Raw genomic sequence first — 21526 nt, forward strand, 5'->3', positions numbered from 1 at the left:
CTCCTCTGCTCGCTCTCCCATACTCTCCCGTACTCTCCTCTGCTTGCTCTCCCGTACTCTCCCATACTCTCCTTTGCTCGCTCTCCCGTGCTCTCCCATACTCTCCTCTGCTCGCTCTCCCATACTCTCCCGTACTCTCCTTTGCTCGCTCTCCCGTGCTCTCCCATACTCTCCTCTGCTCGCTCTCCCATACTCTCCCGTACTCTCCTCTGCTTGCTCTCCCGTACTCTCCCGTACTCTCCTTTGCTCGCTCTCCCGTGCTCTCCCATACTCTCCTCTGCTTGCTCTCCCATACTCTCCCGTACTCTCCTCTGCTTGCTCTCCCGTACTCTCCCGTACTCTCCTTTGCTCGCTCTCCCGTGCTCTCCTGTACTCTCCTCTGCTCGCTCTCCCGTGCTCTCCCATACTCTCCTTTGCTCGCTCTCCCGTGCTCTCCCATACTCTCCTCTGCTCGCTCTCCCATACTCTCCCGTACTCTCCTCTGCTCGCTCTCCCATACTCTCCTCTGCTCGCTCTCCCATACTCTCCTCTGCTCGCTCTCCCGTGCTCTCCCATACTCTCCTCTGCTCGCTCTTCCGTGCTCTCCCATACTTTCCTCTGCTCGCTCTCCCATGCTCTCCTGTACTCTCCTCTGCTCGCTCTCCCATACTCTCCTCTGCTCGCTCTCCCGTGCTCTCCTGTACTCTCCTCTGCTCGCTCTCCCGTACTCTCCTTTACTCTCCTCTGCTCGCTCTCCCGTGCTCTCCCATACTCTTCTCTGCTCGCTCTCACGTGCTCTCCCATACTCTCCTCTACTCGCTCTCCCGTACTCTCCTCTGCTCGCTCTCCCGTACTCTCCTCTGCTCGCTCTCCCATACTCTCCTCTGCTCGCTCCCCGTGCTCTCCCGTACTCTCATCTGCTTGCTCTCCCGTACTCTCCTCTGCTTGCTCTCCCGTACTCTCCTCTGCTCGCTCTCCCATACTCTCCTCTGCTCGCTCTCCCATGCTCTCCCGTACTCTCCTCTGCTCGCTCTCCCATACTCTCCTCTGCTCGCTCTCCTGTGCTCTCCCATACTCTCCTCTACTCGCTCTCCCGTACTCTCCTCTGCTCGCTCTCCCGTGCACTCCCGTACTCTCCTCTGCTCGCTCTCCCGTACTCTCCTCTGCACACTCTCCCATACTCTCCTCTACTCGGTCTCCCGTGCTCTCCCGTACACTCCTCTGCTCGCTCTCCCGTGCTCTCCCGTACTCTCCTCTGCTCGCTCTCCCGTGCTCTCCCGTACTCTCCTCTGCTCGCTCTCCCGTGCTCTCCCGTACTCTCCTCTGCTCGCTCTCCCATGCTCTCCCATACTCTCCTCTGCTCGCTCTCCCGTGCTGTCCCGTACTCTCCTCTACTCGCTCTCCCGTACTCTCCTCTAATTGCTCTCCCGTGCTCTCCCGTACTCTCCTCTGCTCGCTCTCCCGTACTCTCCTCTGCTCGCTATCCCGTACTCTCCTCTGCTCAATCTCCCGTACTCTCCTCTGCTCGCTCTCCCGTACTCTCCCGTACTCTCTTCTGCTCGCTCTCCCGTACTCTCCTCTGCTCGCTCTCCCGTACTCTCCTCTGCTCAATCTCCCGTACTCTCCTCTGCTCGCTCTCCCGTACTCTCCTCTGCTCGCTCTCCCGTACTCTCCCGTACTCTCTTCTGCTCGCTCTCCCGTACTCTCCTCTGCTCGCTCTCCCGTACTCTCCTCTGCTCAATCTCACGTACTCTCCTCTGCTCGCTCTCCTGCCTGCGCAGATCGCTGCAGGCTTTTTATATTCTGGCCGTGGGGTTAACTAGCTATTAATTATTACCCCTCAGCCATAGTCTGAATGAGTTTATAAGGATGCGTGACTGTCAGCTAGTTAAATAATCAGTAGCTGATCAGTTACGCATCCTCACAAGGTTTTTAAAATATAAAACAATAACAAATACGCAGCGCTTTTATCCGCACCGCAAACAATAATACAAATAATAATAAAACAGTGCATATATATATATATATATATAGGGGCAGGACACTCCGCCACATGCCGCTGTATCACTCCAACATTATTATTTACAGGTGTTTGCCATAAAGCTCTGGACATTGTATCCGCTCTGCACTGCACTCATCTGTATTCACTCACCACTCACTCACCACCGCCAGATCTTTAAACATAACAGAATTATAGGAAGGCATTAATAAGTTATGGGCCCTCTTTTGAGAGGCCACCTAAGAGGCCACTATTTGACTGTCCCTTGAGTGGTCTCTTAATACAGGTTTGACTGTATTTTAGAATCTGCCTGCAGTGAAAACCTGGACTGGAATGGATCACGTGGGCAAGAGTTGAGTAGCCCTGCTGTAAGGAATGTAAATAAACTGTCTGCCTTGTTTCCAATTAAACTAATTCACTCAGATGGGATTCAGTGTTAGTTAGCAGTCAGGATCCAAACTGTCCAGTTTAACTGAAGTCCAACGAGGGACACTGTTTGAAGGTAAGTCTGACAGTTTAAGAGCTGAGAATCAGATCTTCTATCGATGTCTTCTCTTTCAGAGAGTGTTAATGTCAGGCTGGTGGGTGGGAACAGCTGCTGCTCTGGGAGAGTTGAGGTTCTTCATGATGGCCAGTGGGGGACAGTGTGTGATGATTCCTGGGACACGAACGACGCCCAGGTTGTGTGCAGAGAGCTGGGCTGTGGCTCCGCTGTGTTGGCACCAGGAAGTGCTCACTTTGGCCAAGGGAAAGGAACAATCTGGCTGGATGATATGGCATGCAATGGATCAGAGACCTCACTGCACAGCTGTGGATCACAAGGATGGGGTAAACATAACTGTAACCACGGTGAAGATGCTGGAGTGGTTTGCTCAGGTAGAAAAGATTTATTTTTCTATTAAAAAAAAAAAACATCACAATATCAGAATCTCTTCTGCAACTTTAAGAACTCTTTTGTTGGATTCCTTTTTTGTGTTAATAAACATTCTCTCAGGTTAAATAATTAAATTACATTGTCATTGATGACAAAGGTCTTAAACAACCATTGATAACACATCACTTAAAACAGTCCATGAACAGAGCATTTTATAAACAATTAACTTCTATTCCAAAAGTCAGAGGGACCTGATTCCTGTAATGAAAAACTTCTCGTCCAGCATTGACTATTGCAGACACCTTACTTTCTGCCCTGTGTGTTTTAATTATCTTTTGCATGCCTGGGCCTCTTAATTGCTGTTGGGCTTGTGTGTTATTTTTTAACTCCGATATCTCAATTTATAATTCATATAGTTCAGAGGAATAACATATTACAGCCAATCAGTAAACTTTAATCACTTTTTGTTTAATTCAAACACAGTGGATTAGTGTTTTATATTGTCTTTGGGGTCCTATAGCTGCACAAAAAATTACACACTAACAGAAAAGCTTAAAAATGCATGTATACTGAGAAAAGAGAGAATCTCAGCTCTACATATACTGGCAGCAGTGTGGAGTAGTGGTAAGGGCTCTGGATGCTTGTGGGTTCAATCATAATCGTAATTATTAATAATAATAATAATAATAATAATAATAATAATAATAATAATAATAATAATAATAATGCTGTAAACTGATAGAAGAGATATAAACATAGATGAGAGAGGCTTGAGTGTGCATGTGAACTGATAATGAAATTCAAGCTTAACTGCCCATATAAATAAATGTTTGATCCCTGTGATTAATATATTGACCTTTGTTATCAGCAATGCAGAATGTTTCTGTCAGGCTGGTGGGTGGGAACAGCTGCTGCTCTGGGAGAGTTGAGGTTCTTCATGATGGCCAGTGGGGGACAGTGTGTGATGATTCCTGGGACATGAACGACACCCAGGTTGTGTGCAGAGAGCTGGGCTGTGGCTCCGCTGTGTTGGCTCCAGGAGGTGCTCACTTTAGCCAAGGGAATGGAACAATCTGGCTGGATGATATGGCATGCAATGGATCAGAGACCTCACTGCACAGCTGTGGATCACAAGGATGGGGTAAACGTGACTGTTACCATGGTGAAGCTGCTGGAGTGGTTTGCTCAGGTAAGAAAGATTTATTTGTTTCTATTCAAAAAACATCACAATATCAGGATCTCTTCTGCAACTTTAAGAACTCTTTTCAGGTTAAATAATTAAATAATATTGTCATTTTTTAAAAAAGGTCTTAAACAACCATTGATAGCACATCACTTAAAACAGTCCATAAACAATGCTTTTTATAAACAATTAACTTCTACTCCAAAAGTCAGAGGGACCTGATTCCTGGAATGAAAAACTTCTCGTCCAGCACTGACTATTGCAGTCACCTTACTTTCTGCCCTGTGTATTTTAATTATTTGTTCATTCCTGGGCCTCTTAATTGCTGTTGGGCTTGTGTGTTATTTTGAACTCAGTTATCTCAATTTATAATTCTTATAGTTCAGAGGAATAACATATTACAGCCTTGGGATCCTATAGCTGCACAAAAAATTACACACTAACAGAAAAGCTTAAAAATGCATGTATACTGAGAAAAGAGAGCATCTTAGCTCTACACAAACTGGCAGCAGTGTGGAGTAGTGGTAAGGGCTCTGGATGCTTGTGGGTTCAATCTTAATCATAAATAATAATAATAGTAATAATACTAATAATAGTAATAATAATGCTGTAAACTGTTAGAAGAGAAATGTTTAACTGTACATATAAACATAAAGGAGACAGGTTCGACTGTGCATGTGAACTGATAATGAAATACAGTCTTAACTGCCCATGTAAATAAATGTTTGATCCCTGTGATTAATGTATTCACCTCTGTTATCAGCATTATGGAGTGTTTGTGTTAGCTGCTTTTTGTTCCACCGAAGTCCTCACTGACTTAATTGGTCTAATTATTTAATAGCTGGATACATTTAATACCTAATCCAGGCCCCCAAATATTATAAAATTTAATCTGAGGACATATTTTAAATCATCAACTAAAATTCCTTGCAAAACAACATTTTAAAAAATGTCAAATTGAGTAAATAATAATTACATCAATTAAGTGATTGAGAGCAGAAGTTGGAATGAAAACCAGCAGGCACTGCAGTGGCCCTCCAAGACCGGATTCTGACATCCCTGATTTAGAGGGTTAACCCATACCCCTCTTCAATCATGACTATCATATCATTATAACATTTCCATTATAGCAGTTTATGTGAACTCTCAGGGGTTTCAGAAGTTGCTAGTACTTAAACAGCAACTATCAGGGTGTTTTCAAAATGGAGTTATCAGTCCTCACATGTTGCTGCAGCTGTTTGAATAACCTGCAATTTTAACCTTCATTGTCAATGTTGAACCTTAGAAAATACTAAGTACCTGTACAGAAATGTTAAATGCTAGAAATAACAACCCACCATGTTGAACCATTTCTGTGGAATAGTTTAGGGGTTTATTTTTGCATTTCCAGGAAAGATCACATGACTTCTGCTGCATAAAATCTGCTCTCCATGAGCAGACATTTTGAGTTGCTTTAAAAAACAAACTTAAAAGCACAATAAAATTGATGAATACTGTGATAACTATATATATATATATATATATATATATATATATATATATATATATATATATATATATATATAATCAAAACATAAACAAAACAAAAATCCTGTTGTGCACTGCAATGCTTAAATCTTCACAAAGGTGCTGACCAATATAAGAATGTCTATAAAGAAGGTAATTGTCTCTCTCTAATCCAGCCCCTCCCCCCCCCCCAGAATTTCAAAACTTGGTGCCTGTGAATATATATATATATATAATCACACACACACACACAATTCTCAATTAAAATTATTTCTTAGCAGATGCTCTTATCAAGGGCGACTTACAATTCTTGCAAGATGGTATCACATTATTTTTCCATACAGTTACCCATTTATACAGTTGGGTTTTTACTGGAGCAATCTAGTTAAAGTACCTAGCTCAAGGGTACAGCAGCAATGTGTCCCTCACCTGGGATTGAACCAACGACCCCCCAGTCAAGAGTCCAGAGCCCCCCCTAATCACTAATCCACACTGATTGTTGATTGGACTAAACAAGGCAAATCAGTATTGCTAGGCTGTTAACATCTGTTGCTAAGGAACTAACAGTAATGGCAGACATAGCTTAAACATTGTATCTAGGATGAAAAGAATGTTTTTAACCTGCTAAAGTGCTGTGTTTCGCTCAGGTTCGATGACAAAGCCTTCAGCCTCCTTGCTGCCCAGTTACCCTTCATTTCTACCTGGTGAAGAGGCCAGCATCACATGCACTGCCCCCTCCAGACTGCACACCAGCACTGATTTCTATCTGTACAGAAGCGGTTCTGGAAACTACATCACAACACAGAGAGCTGTATCTTCACAGACCAGTGTGACTTTCATTCTGTCCGACCTCTCTGAGTCAAAGCAAGGCAGCTACAGCTGTGTGTATAAAGTACAGGGGAGAAATGAGACTTTCAGCTCCCCTCGCAGTAACCCTGTACACATCACAGTGGGTGAGTGGATTTATACTGCTTGACAATGTCCTTCTCTTGAATCTGTTGGTAACCAATGAACACACAACTCTGTTCAGAACAAAGATGTTTCATAATCTGCTCTTAAATTAGCTTATTTCCAATTTGTATTTCACATATACAAGGATCACACATGCTCTTTGGTTTTCTTCATGTTTTGGCAAACATACAGTAGTTTGAAAATGTAAAAGAAGACAGACGCTTGGGCAGCTGTGTGTAGACACCTGTTTAGTTGATACCTATGAAATTGTTCAATGTTTTTAGATATTGATGACCTAGAAAACCTGTTGTATAGGGTCTCTCCAGGACCAGGGCTGGAGACACACTGTATTAGAAATGATAGGGACTCTCCAGGACCAGGGCTGGAGACACACTGTATTAGAAATGATAGGGACTCTCCAGGACCAGGACCAGGACTGGTTACACATTGTATTAGAAATGATAGGGACTCTCCAGGACCAGGACCAGGGCTGGAGACACATTGTATTAGAAATGATAGGGGCTCTCCAGGACCAGGACCAGGGCTGGAGACACACTGTATTAGAAATGATAGAGGCTCTCCAGGACCAGGGCTGGAGACACACTATATTAGAAATGATAGGGGCTCTCCAGGACCAGGGCTGGAGACACACTGTATTAGAAATGATAGGGGCTCTCCAGGACCAGGGCTGGAGACACACTGTATTAGAAATGATAGGGACTCTCCAGGACCAGGGCTGGAGACACACTGTATTAGAAATGATAGGGGCTCTCCAGGACCAGGGTTGGAGACCATTGGTGTGAGTACATAGATTAAAAAGTGTATTCAGGATGAAAAGAATGTTTTTAACCTGCTAAAGTGCTGTGTTTCGCTCAGGTTCGATGACAAAGCCTTCAGCCTCCTTGCTGTCCAGTTACCATTCATTTCTACCTGGTGAAGAGGCCAGCATCACATGCACTGGCCCCTCCAGACTGCACACCAGCACTGATTTCTATCTGTACAGAAGCGGTTCTGGAAACTACATCACAACACAGAGAGCTGTATCTTCACAGACCAGTGTGACTTTCATTCTGTCCGACCTCTCTGAGTCAAAGCAAGGCAGCTACAGCTGTGTGTATAAAGTACAGGGGAGAAATGAGACTTTCAGCTCCCCTCGCAGTAACCCTGTACACATCACAGTGGGTGAGTGGATTTATACTGCTTGACAATGTCCTTCTCTTGAATCTGTTGGTAACCAATGAACACACAACTCTGTTCAGAACAAAGATGTTTCATAATCTGCTCTTAAATTAGCTTATTTCCAATTTGTATTTCACATATACAAGGATCACACATGCTCTTTGGTTTTCTTCATGTTTTGGCAAACATACAGTAGTTTGAAAATGTAAAAGAAGACAGACGCTTGGGCAGCTGTGTGTAGACACCTGTTTAGTTGATACCTATGTAATTGTTCAATGTGTTTAGATACTGATGACCTAGAAAACCTGTTGTATAGGGTCTCTCCAGGACCAGAGCTGGAGACACACTGTATTAGAAATGATAGGGGCTCTCTAGGACCAGGACCAGGACTGGAGACACACTGTTTTAGAAATGATAGGAACTCTCCAGGACCAGGACTGGAGATACACTGTATTAGAAATGATAGGGACTCTCCAGGACCAGGGCTGGAGACACACTGTATTAGAAATGATAGGGACTCTCCAGGACCAGGGCTGGAGACACACTGTATTAGAAATGATAGGGACTCTCCAGGACCAGGACCAGGGCTGGAGACACACTGTATTAGAAATGATAGGGACTCTCCAGGACCAGGACCAGGGCTGGAGACACACTGTATTAGAAATGATAGGGGCTCTCCAGGACCAGGACCAGGGCTGGAGACACACTGTATTAGAAATGATAGAGGCTCTCCAGGACCAGGACCAGGGCTGGAGACACACTGTATTAGAAATGATAGGGGCTCTCCAGGACCAGGACCAGGGCTGGAGACACACTGTATTAGAAATGATAGATGCTCTCCAGGACCAGGACCAGGGCTGGAGACATTTAGGAATGGGGCACAACTACGGTATCCAAACTCAATGACCCAGACGGTAAACGGTGTGGCATATGAGGATTGGAGGAGCGGATGCGCCATCGTTAACCTAGGGGTCATGAGCGAGGATATAAATAGTGGACTTAGCATACGTGATCTGTTCCTTGGTAAATGGTTAGTGTTGAAAACCTACAAGGAGTCTGTGTGCTGTTTCATGAACCTTGAGTTTTGTCTTGTGTTTGTTAGTGTTTTGATAACTGTCGTCTTTTTTTAATAGACTACCAGTTGCACGATCCGGAGCTGTAGCGAAAGCCAGCATAAACCCGGACATCACTTTCACCCCTGCATTTCACAGAGAACTGTATTACACCACTTGCACGTATTCACTATCACTAAGAACTGTGTTTGTGTTTAGTGTTGTGTGTTAAACTGGACTTTTGGTTACGGGTCAAACCCGGGTGTGACCAAGTGGCTTGCAGTGGCGTGTGAGTGGTGACGTCACGGACCAGAAACAGAAACCAAACAATTAATGGCAGTGGTGAAACTGAGCGCTAACAAAACATTGGAACAAAACACACTAAACAAAAAGGCGAGTTGGCCAAACAAATAAACACATAAGTATCTTAGCAGTTGTTTCTATATCTTTTTCCTATTGCTCACTTGCTCGCTCTCCTGTACTCTCCTCTGCTCGCTCTCCCGTAGTCTCCCGTACTCTCCCGTACTCTCCTCTGCTTGCTCTCCCGTACTCTCCTCTGCTTGCTCTCCCGTACTCTCCTCTGCTTGCTCTCCCATACTCTCCTCTGCTTGCTCTCCCGTACTCTCCTCTGCTTGCTCTCCCATACTCTCCTCTGCTTGCTCTCCCGTACTCTCCTCTGCTCGCTCTCCCATACTCTCCTCTGCTCGCTCTCCCGTGCTCTCCCGTACTCTCCTCTACTCACTCTCCCATACTCTCCTCTGCTCGCTCCCCCGTGCTCTCCCATACTCTCCTCTGCTTGCTCTCCCGTACTCTCCTCTGCTTGCTCTCCCGTATTCTCCTCTGCTCGCTCTCCCATACTCTCCTCTGCTCGCTCTCCCATACTCTCCTCTGCTAGCTCTCCCGTGCTCTCCCATACTCTCCTCTGCTCGCTCTTCCGTGCTCTCCCATACTTTCCTCTGCTTGCTCTCCCGTACTCTCCTCTGCTTGCTCTCCCGTATTCTCCTCTGCTCGCTCTCCCATACTCTCCTCTGCTCGCTCTCCCATACTCTCCTCTGCTCGCTCCCCCGTGCTCTCCCGTACTCTCTTCTGCTTGCTCTCCCGTACTCTCCTCTGCTTGCTCTCCCGTACTCTCCTCTGCTTGCTCTCCCGTACTCTCCTCTGCTCGCTCTCCCATACTCTCCTCTGCTCGCTCTTCCGTGCTCTCCCATACTCTCCTCTGCTTGCTCTCCCGTACTCTCCTCTGCTTGCTCTCCCGTATTCTCCTCTGCTCGCTCTCCCATACTCTCCTCTGCTCGCTCTCCCATACTCTCCTCTGCTCGCTCCCCCGTGCTCTCCCGTACTCTCTTCTGCTTGCTCTCCCGTACTCTCCTCTGCTTGCTCTCCCGTACTCTCCTCTGCTCGCTCTCCCATACTCTCCTCTGCTCGCTCTCCCGTGCTCTCCCGTACTCTCCTCTACTCACTCTCCCATACTCTCCTCTGCTCGCTCCCCCGTGCTCTCCCATACTCTCCTCTGCTTGCTCTCCCGTACTCTCCTCTGCTTGCTCTCCCGTATTCTCCTCTGCTCGCTCTCCCATACTCTCCTCTGCTCGCTCTCCCATACTCTCCTCTGCTCGCTCTCCCGTGCTCTCCCATACTCTCCTCTGCTCGCTCTTCCGTGCTCTCCCATACTTTCCTCTGCTCGCTCTCCCATGCTCTCCTGTACTCTCCTCTGCTCGCTCTCCCATACTCTCCTCTGCTCGCTCTCCCGTGCTTTCCCATACTTTCCTCTGCTCGCTCTCCCGTGCTCTCCCGTACTCTCCTCTGCTTGCTCTCCCGTACTCTCCTCTGCTCGCTCTCCCATACTCTCCTCTGCTTGCTCTCCCGTACTCTCCTGTACTCTCCTCTGCACACTCTCCCATACTCTCCTCTACTCGGTCTCCCGTGCTCTCCCGTAATCTCCTCTGCTCGCTCTCCCGTGCTCTCCCGTACTCTCCTCTGCTCGCTCTCCCGTGCTCTCCCATACTCTCCTCTGCTCGCTCTCCCGTGCTGTCCCATACTCTCCTCTGCTCGCTCTCCCATACTCTCACGTACTCTCCTCTGCACACTCTCCCATACTCTCCTCTACTCGGTCTCCCGTGCTCTCCCGTAATCTCCTCTGCTCGCTCTCCCGTGCTCTCCCGTACTCTCCTCTGCTCGCTCTCCCGTGCTCTCCCATACTCTCCTCTGCTCGCTCTTCCGTGCTCTCCCATACTTTCCTCTGCTCGCTCTCCCGTGCTCTCCCATACTTTCCTCTGCTCGCTCTCCCATGCTCTCCTGTACTCTCCTCTGCTCGCTCTCCCATACTCTCCTCTGCTCGCTCTCCCGTGCTCTCCTGTACTCTCCTCTGCTCGGTCTCCCGTACTCTCCTGTACTCTCCTCTGCTCGCTCTCCCGTGCTCTCCCGTACTCTCCTCTGCTCGCTCTTCCGTGCTCTCCCATACTTTCCTCTGCTCGCTCTTCCGTGCTCTCCCATACTTTCCTCTGCTCGCTCTCCCATGCTCTCCTGTACTCTCCTCTGCTCGCTCTCCCATACTCTCCTCTGCTCGCTCTCCCGTGCTCTCCTGTACTCTCCTCTGCTCGCTCTCCCGTGCTCTCCCGTACTCTTCTCTGCTCGCTCTCACGTGCTCTCCCATACTCTCCTCTACTCGCTCTCCCGTACTCTCCTCTGCTCGCTCTCCCGTACTCTCCTCTGCTCGCTCTCCCATACTCTCCTCTGCTCACTCCCCCGTGCTCTCCCGTACTCTCCTCTGCTTGCTCAACCATACTCTCCTCTGCTTGCTCTCCCGTATTCTCCTCTGCTCGCTCTCCCATACTCTCCTCTGCTCGCTCTCCCGTGCTCTCCCGTACTCTCCTCTACTCACTCTCCCATACTCTCCTCTGCTAGCTCCCCCGTGCTCTCCCGTACTCTCCTCTGCTTGCTCTCCTGTACTCTCCTCTGCTCGCTCTCCCATACTCTCCTCTGCTTGCTCTCCCGTACTCTCCTCTGCTTGCTCTTCCGTATTCTCCTCTGCTCGCTCTCCCATACTCTCCTCTGCTCGCTCTCCCGTGCTCTCCCATACTCTCCTCTGCTCGTTCTCCCGTGCTCTCCCATACTTTCCTCTGCTTGCTCTCCCGTACTCTCCTCTGCTCGCTCTCCCGTGCTCTCCCGTACTCTCCTCTGCTTGCTCTCCCGTACTCTCCTCTGCTCGCTCTCCCGTGCTCTCCCATACTCTCCTTTGCTCGCTCTCCCGTGCTCTCCCATACTCTCCTCTGCTCGCTCTCCCATACTCTCCTGTACTCTCCTCTGCTCGCTCTCCCATACTCTCCTCTGCTCGCTCTCCCATACTCTCCTCTGCTCGCTCTCCCGTGCTCTCCCATACTCTCCTCTGCTCGCTCTTCCGTGCTCTCCCATACTTTCCTCTGCTCGCTCTCCCATGCTCTCCTGTACTCTCCCCTGCTCGCTCTCCCATACTCTCCTCTGCTCGCTCTCCCATACTCTCCTCTGCTCGCTCTCCCGTACTCTCCTGTACTCTCCTCTGCTCGCTCTCCCGTGCTCTCCCGTACTCTTCTCTGCTCGCTCCCCCGTGCTCTCCCGTACTCTCCTCTGCTTGCTCTCCCGTACTCTCCTCTGCTTGCTCTCCCGTACTCTCCTCTGCTCGCTCTCCCATACTCTCCTCTGCTCGCTCTCCCGTGCTCTCCCGTACTCTCCTCTGCTCGCTCTCCCATACTCTCCTCTGCTCGCTCTCCTGTGCTCTCCCATACTCTCCTCTACTCGCTCTCCCGTACTCTCCTCTGCTCGCTCTCCCGTGCACTCCCGTACTCTCCTCTGCTCGCTCTCCCGTACTCTCCTCTGCACACTCTCCCATACTCTCCTCTACTCGGTCTCCCGTGCTCTCCCGTACTCTCCTCTGCTCGCTCTCCCGTGCTCTCCCGTACTCTCCTCTGCTCGCTCTCCCATGCTCTCCCATACTCTCCTCTGCTCGCTCTCCCGTGCTGTCCCGTACTCTCCTCTACTCGCTCTCCCGTACTCTCCTCTAATTGCTCTCCCGTGCTCTCCCGTACTCTCCTCTGCTCGCTCTCCCGTACTCTCCTCTGCTCGCTATCCCGTACTCTCCTCTGCTCAATCTCCCTTACTCTCCTCTGCTCGCTCTCCCGTACTCTCCCGTACTCTCTTCTGCTCGCTCTCCCGTACTCTCCTCTGCTCGCTCTCCCGTACTCTCCTCTGCTCGCTATCCCGTACTCTCCTCTGCTCAATCTCCCGTACTCTCCTCTGCTCGCTCTCCCGTACTCTCCTCTGCTCAATCTCCCGTACTCTCCTCTGCTCGCTCTCCCGTACTCTCCTCTGCTCGCTCTCCCGTACTCTCCTCTGCTCAATCTCCCGTACTCTCCTCTGCTCGCTCTCCCGTACTCTCCTCTGCTCAATCTCCCTTACTCTCCTCTGCTCGCTCTCCCGTACTCTCCCGTACTCTCTTCTGCTCGCTCTCCCGTACTCTCCTCTGCTCGCTCTCCCGTACTCTCCTCTGCTCGCTATCCCGTACTCTCCTCTGCTCAATCTCCCATACTCTCCTCTGCTCGCTCTCCCGTACTCTCCTCTGCTCAATCTCCCGTACTCTCCTCTGCTCGCTCTCCCGTACTCTCCTCTGCTCGCTCTCCCGTACTCTCCTCTGCTCAATCTCCCGTACTCTCCTCTGCTCGCTCTCCCGTACTCTCCTCTGTTCAATCTCCCGTACTCTCCTCTGCTCGCTCTCCTGCCTGCGCAGATCGCTGCAGGCTTTTTATATTCTGGCCGTGGGGTTAACTAGCTATTAATTATTACCCCTCAGCCATAGTCTGAATGAGTTTATAAGGATGCGTGACTGTCAGCTAGTTAAATAATCAGTAGCTGATCAGTTACGCATCCTCACAAGGTTTTTAAAATATAAAACAATAACAAATACGCAGCGCTTTTATCCGCACCGCAAACAATAATACAAATAATAATAAAACAGTGCATATATATATATATATATATATATAGGGGCAGGACACTCCGCCACATGCCGCTGTATCACTCCAACATTATTATTTACAGGTGTTTGCCATAAAGCTCTGGACATTGTATCCGCTCTGCACTGCACTCATCTGTATTCACTCACCACTCACTCACCACCGCCAGATCTTTAAACATAACAGAATTATAGGAAGGCATTAATAAGTTATGGGCCCTCTTTTGAGAGGCCACCTAAGAGGCCACTATTTGACTGTCCCTTGAGTGGTCTCTTAATACAGGTTTGACTGTATTTTAGAATCTGCCTGCAGTGAAAACCTGGACTGGAATGGATCACGTGAGCAAGAGTTGAGTAGCCCTGCTGTAAGGAATGTAAATAAACTGTCTGCCTTGTTTCCAATTAAACTAATTCACTCAGATGGGATTCAGTGTTAGTTAGCAGTCAGGATCCAAACTGTCCAGTTTAACTGAAGTCCAACGAGGGACACTGTTTGAAGGTAAGTCTGACAGTTTAAGAGCTGAGAATCAGATCTCCTATCAATGTCTTCTCTTTCAGAGGGTGTTTCTGTCAGGCTGGTGGGTGGGAACAGCTGCTGCTCTGGGAGAGTTGAGGTTCTTCATGATGGCCAGTGGGGGACAGTGTGTGATGATTCCTGGGACACGAACGACGCCCAGGTTGTGTGCAGAGAGCTGGGCTGTGGCTCCGCTGTGTTGGCACCAGGAAGTGCTCACTTTGGCCAAGGGAAAGGAACAATCTGGCTGGATGATATGGCATGCAATGGATCAGAGACCTCACTGCACAGCTGTGGATCACAAGGATGGGGTAAACATAACTGTAACCACGGTGAAGATGCTGGAGTGGTTTGCTCAGGTAGAAAAGATTTATTTTTCTATTAAAAAAAAAAACATCACAATATCAGAATCTCTTCTGCAACTTTAAGAACTCTTTTGTTGGATTCCTTTTTTGTGTTAATAAACATTCTCTCAGGTTAAATAATTAAATTACATTGTCATTGATGACAAAGGTCTTAAACAACCATTGATAACACATCACTTAAAACAGTCCATGAACAGAGCATTTTATAAACAATTAACTTCTATTCCAAAAGTCAGAGGGACCTGATTCCTGTAATGAAAAACTTCTCGTCCAGCATTGACTATTGCAGACACCTTACTTTCTGCCCTGTGTGTTTTAATTATCTTTTGCATGCCTGGGCCTCTTAATTGCTGTTGGGCTTGTGTGTTATTTCTTAACTCCGATATCTCAATTTATAATTCATATAGTTCAGAGGAATAACATATTACAGCCAATCAGTAAACTTTAATCACTTTTTGTTTAATTCAAACACAGTGGATTAGTGTTTTATATTGTCTTTGGGGTCCTATAGCTGCACAAAAAATTACACACTAACAGAAAAGCTTAAAAATGCATGTATACTGAGAAAAGAGAGAATCTCAGCTCTACATATACTGGCAGCAGTGTGGAGTAGTGGTAAGGGCTCTGGATGCTTGTGGGTTCAATCATAATCGTAATTATTAATAATAATAATAATAATAATAATAATAATAATAATAATAATAATAATAATAATAATAATGCTGTAAACTGATAGAAGAGATATAAACATAGATGAGAGAGGCTTGAGTGTGCATGTGAACTGATAATGAAATTCAAGCTTAACTGCCCATATAAATAAATGTTTGATCCCTGTGATTAATATATTGACCTTTGTTATCAGCAATGCAGTATGTTTCTGTCAGGCTGGTGGGTGGGAACAGCTGCTGCTCTGGGAGAGTTGAGGTTCTTCATGATGGCCAGTGGGGGACAGTGTGTGATGATTCCTGGGACATGAACGACACCCAGGTTGTGTGCAGAGAGCTGGGCTGTGGCTCCGCTGTGTTGGCTCCAGGAGGTGCTCACTTTAGCCAAGGGAATGGAACAATCTGGCTGGATGATATGGCATGCAATGGATCAGAGACCTCACTGCACAGCTGTGGATCACAAGGATGGGGTAAACGTGACTGTTACCATGGTGAAGCTGCTGGAGTGGTTTGCTCAGGTAAGAAAGATTTATTTGTTTCTATTCAAAAAACATCACAATATCAGGATCTCTTCTGCAACTTTAAGAACTCTTTTCAGGTTAAATAATTAAATAATATTGTCATTTTTTAAAAAAGGTCTTAAACAACCATTGATAGCACATCACTTAAAACAGTCCATAAACAATGCTTTTTATAAACAATTAACTTCTACTCCAAAAGTCAGAGGGACCTGATTCCTGGAATGAAAAACTTCTCGTCCAGCACTGACTATTGCAGTCACCTTACTTTCTGCCCTGTGTATTTTAATTATTTGTTCATTCCTGGGCCTCTTAATTGCTGTTGGGCTTGTGTGTTATTTTGAACTCAGTTATCTCAATTTATAATTCTTATAGTTCAGAGGAATAACATATTACAGCCTTGGGATCCTATAGCTGCACAAAAAATTACACACTAACAGAAAAGCTTAAAAATGCATGTATACTGAGAAAAGAGAGCATCTTAGCTCTACACAAACTGGCAGCAGTGTGGAGTAGTGGTAAGGGCTCTGGATGCTTGTGGGTTCAATCTTAATCATAAATAATAATAATAGTAATAATACTAATAATAGTAATAATAATGCTGTAAACTGTTAGAAGAGAAATGTTTAACTGTACATATAAACATAAAGGAGACAGGTTCGACTGTGCATGTGAACTGATAATGAAATACAGTCTTAACTGCCCATGTAAATAAATGTTTGATCCCTGTGATTAATGTATTCACCTCTGTTATCAGCATTATGGAGTGTTTGTGTTAGCTGCTTTTTGTTCCACCGAAGTCCTCACTGACTTAATTGGTCTAATTATTTAATAGCTGGATACATTTAATACCTAATCCAGGCCCCCAAATATTATAAAATTTAATCTGAATCAAGGACATATTTTAAATCATCAACTAAAATTCCTTGCAAAACAACATTTTAAAAAATGTCAAATTGAGTAAATAATAATTACATCAATTAAGTGATTGAGAGCAGAAGTTGGAATGAAAACCAGCAGGCACTGCAGTGGCCCTCCAAGACCGGATTCTGACATCCCTGATTTAGAGGGTTAACCCATACCCCTCTTCAATCATGACTATCATATCATTATAACATTTCCATTATAGCAGTTTATGTGAACTCTCAGGGGTTTCAGAAGTTGCTAGTACTTAAACAGCAACTATCAGGGTGTTTTCAAAATGGAGTTATCAGTCCTCACATGTTGCTGCAGCTGTTTGAATAACCTGCAATTTTAACCTTCATTGTCAATGTTGAACCTTAGAAAATACTAAGTACCTGTACAGAAATGTTAAATGCTAGAAATAACAACCCACCATGTTGAACCATTTCTGTGGAATAGTTTAGGGGTTTATTTTTGCATTTCCAGGAAAGATCACATGACTTCTGCTGCATAAAATCTGCTCTCCATGAGCAGACATTTTGAGTTGCTTTAAAAAACAAACTTAAAAGCACAATAAAATTGATGAATACTGTGATAACTATATATATATATATATATATATATATATATATATATATATATATATATATATATATATATAATCAAAACATAAACAAAACAAAAATCCTGTTGTGCACTGCAATGCTTAAATCTTCACAAAGGTGCTGACCAATATAAGAATGTCTATAAAGAAGGTAATTGTCTCTCTCTAATCCAGCCCCTCCCCCCCCCCCCCAGAATTTCAAAACTTGGTGCCTGTGAATATATATATATATATAATCACCCACACACACACAATTCTCAATTAAAATTATTTCTTAGCAGATGCTCTTATCAAGGGCGACTTACAATTCTTGCAAGATGGTATCACATTATTTTTCCATACAGTTACCCATTTATACAGTTGGGTTTTTACTGGAGCAATCTAGTTAAAGTACCTAGCTCAAGGGTACAGCAGCAGTGTGTCCCTCACCTGGGATTGAACCAACGACCCCCCAGTCAAGAGTCCAGAGCCCCCCCTAATCACTAATCCACACTGATTGTTGATTGGACTAAACAAGGCAAATCAGTATTGCTAGGCTGTTAACATCTTTTGCTAAGGAACTAACAGTAATGGCAGACATAGCTTAAACATTGTATCTAGGATGAAAAGAATGTTTTTAACCTGCTAAAGTGCTGTGTTTCGCTCAGGTTCGATGACAAAGCCTTCAGCCTCCTTGCTGCCCAGTTACCCTTCATTTCTACCTGGTGAAGAGGCCAGCATCACATGCACTGCCCCCTCCAGACTGCACACCAGCACTGATTTCTATCTGTACAGAAGCGGTTCTGGAAACTACATCACAACACAGAGAGCTGTATCTTCACAGACCAGTGTGACTTTCATTCTGTCCGACCTCTCTGAGTCAAAGCAAGGCAGCTACAGCTGTGTGTATAAAGTACAGGGGAGAAATGAGACTTTCAGCTCCCCTCGCAGTAACCCTGTACACATCACAGTGGGTGAGTGGATTTATACTGCTTGACAATGTCCTTCTCTTGAATCTGTTGGTAACCAATGAACACACAACTCTGTTCAGAACAAAGATGTTTCATAATCTGCTCTTAAATTAGCTTATTTCCAATTTGTATTTCACATATACAAGGATCACACATGCTCTTTGGTTTTCTTCATGTTTTGGCAAACATACAGTAGTTTGAAAATGTAAAAGAAGACAGACGCTTGGGCAGCTGTGTGTAGACACCTGTTTAGTTGATACCTATGAAATTGTTCAATGTTTTTAGATATTGATGACCTAGAAAACCTGTTGTATAGGGTCTCTCCAGGACCAGGGCTGGAGACACACTGTATTAGAAATGATAGGGACTCTCCAGGACCAGGGCTGGAGACACACTGTATTAGAAATGATAGGGACTCTCCAGGACCAGGACCAGGACTGGTTACACATTGTATTAGAAATGATAGGGACTCTCCAGGACCAGGACCATGGCTGGAGACACACTGTATTAGAAATGATAGGGGCTCTCCAGGACCAGGGCTGGAGACACACTGTATTAGAAATGATAGGGACTCTCCAGGACCAGGGCTGGAGACACACTGTATTAGAAATGATAGGGACTCTCCAGGACCAGGACCAGGACTGGAGACACATTGTATTAGAAATGATAGGGGCTGTCCAGGACCAGGACCAGGGCTGGAGACACACTGTATTAGAAATGATAGAGGCTCTCCAGGACCAGGGCTGGAGACACACTGTATTAGAAATGATAGGGGCTCTCCAGGACCAGGGCTGGAGACACACTGTATTAGAAATGATAGGGGCTCTCCAGGACCAGGGCTGGAGACACACTGTATTAGAAATGATAGGGGCTCTCCAGGACCAGGGCTGGAGACACACTGTATTAGAAATGATAGGGGCTCTCCAGGACCAGGGTTGGAGACCATTGGTGTGAGTACATAGATTAAAAAGTGTATTCAGGATGAAAAGAATGTTTTTAACCTGCTAAAGTGCTGTGTTTCGCTCAGGTTCGATGACAAAGCCTTCAGCCTCCTTGCTGTCCAGTTACCATTCATTTCTACCTGGTGAAGAGGCCAGCATCACATGCACTGGCCCCTCCAGACTGCACACCAGCACTGATTTCTATCTGTACAGAAGCGGTTCTGGAAACTACATCACAACACAGAGAGCTGCACCTTCACAGACCAGTGTGACTTTCATTCTGTCTGACCTCTCTGAGTCAAAGCAAGGCAGCTACAGCTGTGTGTATAAAGTACAGGGGAGAAATGAGACTTTCAGCTCCCCTCGCAGTAACCCTGTACACATCACAGTGGGTGAGTGGATTTATACTGCTTGACAATGTCCTTCTCTTGAATCTGTTGGTAACCAATGAACACACAACTCTGTTCAGAACAAAGATGTTTCATAATCTGCTCTTAAATTAGCTTATTTCCAATTTGTATTTCACATATACAAGGATCACACATGCTCTTTGGTTTTCTTCATGTTTTGGCAAACATACAGTAGTTTGAAAATGTAAAAGAAGACAGACGCTTGGGCAGCTGTGTGTAGACACCTGTTTAGTTGATACCTATGAAATTGTTCAATGTGTTTAGATACTGATGACCTAGAAAACCTGTTGTATATGGTCTCTCCAGGACCAGATCTGGAGACACACTGTATTAGAAATGATAGGGGCTCTCCAGGACCAGGACCAGGACTGGAGACACACTGTTTTAGAAATGATAGGGACTCTCCAGGATCAGGGCTGGAGACACACTGTATTAGAAATGATAGAGGCTCTCCAGGACCAGGGCTGGAGACCATTGATGTGAGTACATAGATTAAAAAGTGTATTCAAGATGAAAAGAATGTTTTTAACCTGTTAAAGTGCTGTGTTTCGCTCAGGATCGATGACAAAGCCTTCAGCCTCCTTGCTGTCCAGTTACCCTTCATTTTTACCTGGTGAAGAAGCCAGCATCACATGCACTGGCCCCTCCAGACTGCACACCAGCACTGATTTCTATCTGTACAGAAGCGGTTCTGGAAACTACATCACAAAACAAAGAGTTGGATCTTTACAGACCAGCATGACTTTCATTCTGTCCGACCTCTCCGAGTCAAAGCAAGGCAGCTACAGCTGTGTGTATAAAGTACAGGGGAGAAGTGAGACCTTCAGCTCCCCTCGCAGTGACCCTGTACACATCACAGTGGGTGAGTGGACTTCTATTAGCTATACTGCTGCTGACACTGCCTGTTGGTAACCAATGATCACACCATCGGGATCTTTATTGGCTACACCAGCAGAACCCTCTCTCAGGACAGTGCTTTTTTATCCAGCTGTAGTGACTTTTTTTATTGAAGCAATCTAGGTAAAGTTCTTTGCTCAAAGGTACAGCAGCAATATCCCCCATCTGGGATTGAACCCACAATCCACCGGTCAGGAGTCCAGAGCCCTACCCAGCACTCCACACTGCTGATTGTTGAATGTTCCTCTTCTTTTCCAGTGTTTCTGAAGCAGCCGCACATCTCTCTGAGTCCGGCTGGCGGTGCTGTTGAGAGAGGATACAGTTTTGAAATCACTTGCAGCTCTACAGAACGCTACACAGAGAGCACCTTCCTCCTCTTCAGAGTCTCTGCAGGCTTCAATGAGAGATGGAACAGAGCAGCACCAACCATCAACCAGTCTGCCCTCTTCAGCTTCCCTGCTGCAGACTCCACACATGAGGGGAATTACTCCTGTCAGTATCAGACCCGGGTATCGGGGAGAGTGTTTGAATCCCAGCTGAGCGAGATGCTCCACGTCACAGTCACAGTCACAGGTAAGCAGAAAACAAATCATCTTCTGTGGAGCACGAAATGTGTTTATCCGTTTCTGATGTTGTTGATTCATTAGTTTGCCTGATATAACTATGAACCGTCACTGTCCTGAATTTCAGTGTCAGTATCTCTGATCTGTCACTGTGCTGTATTTCAGTGTCAGTATCTGTGATCTGTCACTGTGCTGTATTTCAGTGTTGGTATCTCTGATCTGCCACTGTCCTGAATTTCAGTGTCAGTATCTCTGATTTGTCACTGTGCTGTATTTCAGTGTCAGTATCTCTGATCTGTCACTGTGCTGTATTTCAGTGTCGGTATCTCTGATCTGTCACTGTGCTGAATTTCAGTGTCAGTATCTGTGATCTGTCACTGTGCTGTATTTCAGTGTCGGTATCTCTGATCTGTCACTGTGCTGTATTTCAGTGTCAGTATCTGTGATCTGTCACTGTGCTGTATTTCAGTGTCGGTATCTCTGATCTGTCAC

The 21526-nt window shown here is 46.1% G+C and overlaps 1 protein-coding gene across 1 annotated transcript in view; it reads left to right on the forward strand.

Annotated features, from left to right (window-relative positions):
* LOC117968858 (deleted in malignant brain tumors 1 protein-like) overlaps positions 1-21290 on the forward strand; it is a 46284-nt gene extending 24994 nt beyond the window's left edge. The window contains exons 7-13 of the mRNA XM_059016422.1: positions 2540-2855; positions 3077-3092; positions 3729-4041; positions 14236-14577; positions 20131-20436; positions 20730-21044; positions 21238-21290. Of these exons, the coding sequence (XP_058872405.1) occupies positions 2540-2855; positions 3077-3092; positions 3729-4041; positions 14236-14577; positions 20131-20436; positions 20730-21044; positions 21238-21290 (1661 nt within the window). The remainder of the gene's footprint in view (positions 1-2539; positions 2856-3076; positions 3093-3728; positions 4042-14235; positions 14578-20130; positions 20437-20729; positions 21045-21237) is intronic.
* Positions 21291-21526: the final 236 nt, after the last annotated feature.

Source organism: Acipenser ruthenus, chromosome 53 (assembly GCF_902713425.1).
Source record: "Acipenser ruthenus chromosome 53, fAciRut3.2 maternal haplotype, whole genome shotgun sequence".
Lineage (NCBI taxonomy): Eukaryota > Metazoa > Chordata > Actinopteri > Acipenseriformes > Acipenseridae > Acipenser > Acipenser ruthenus.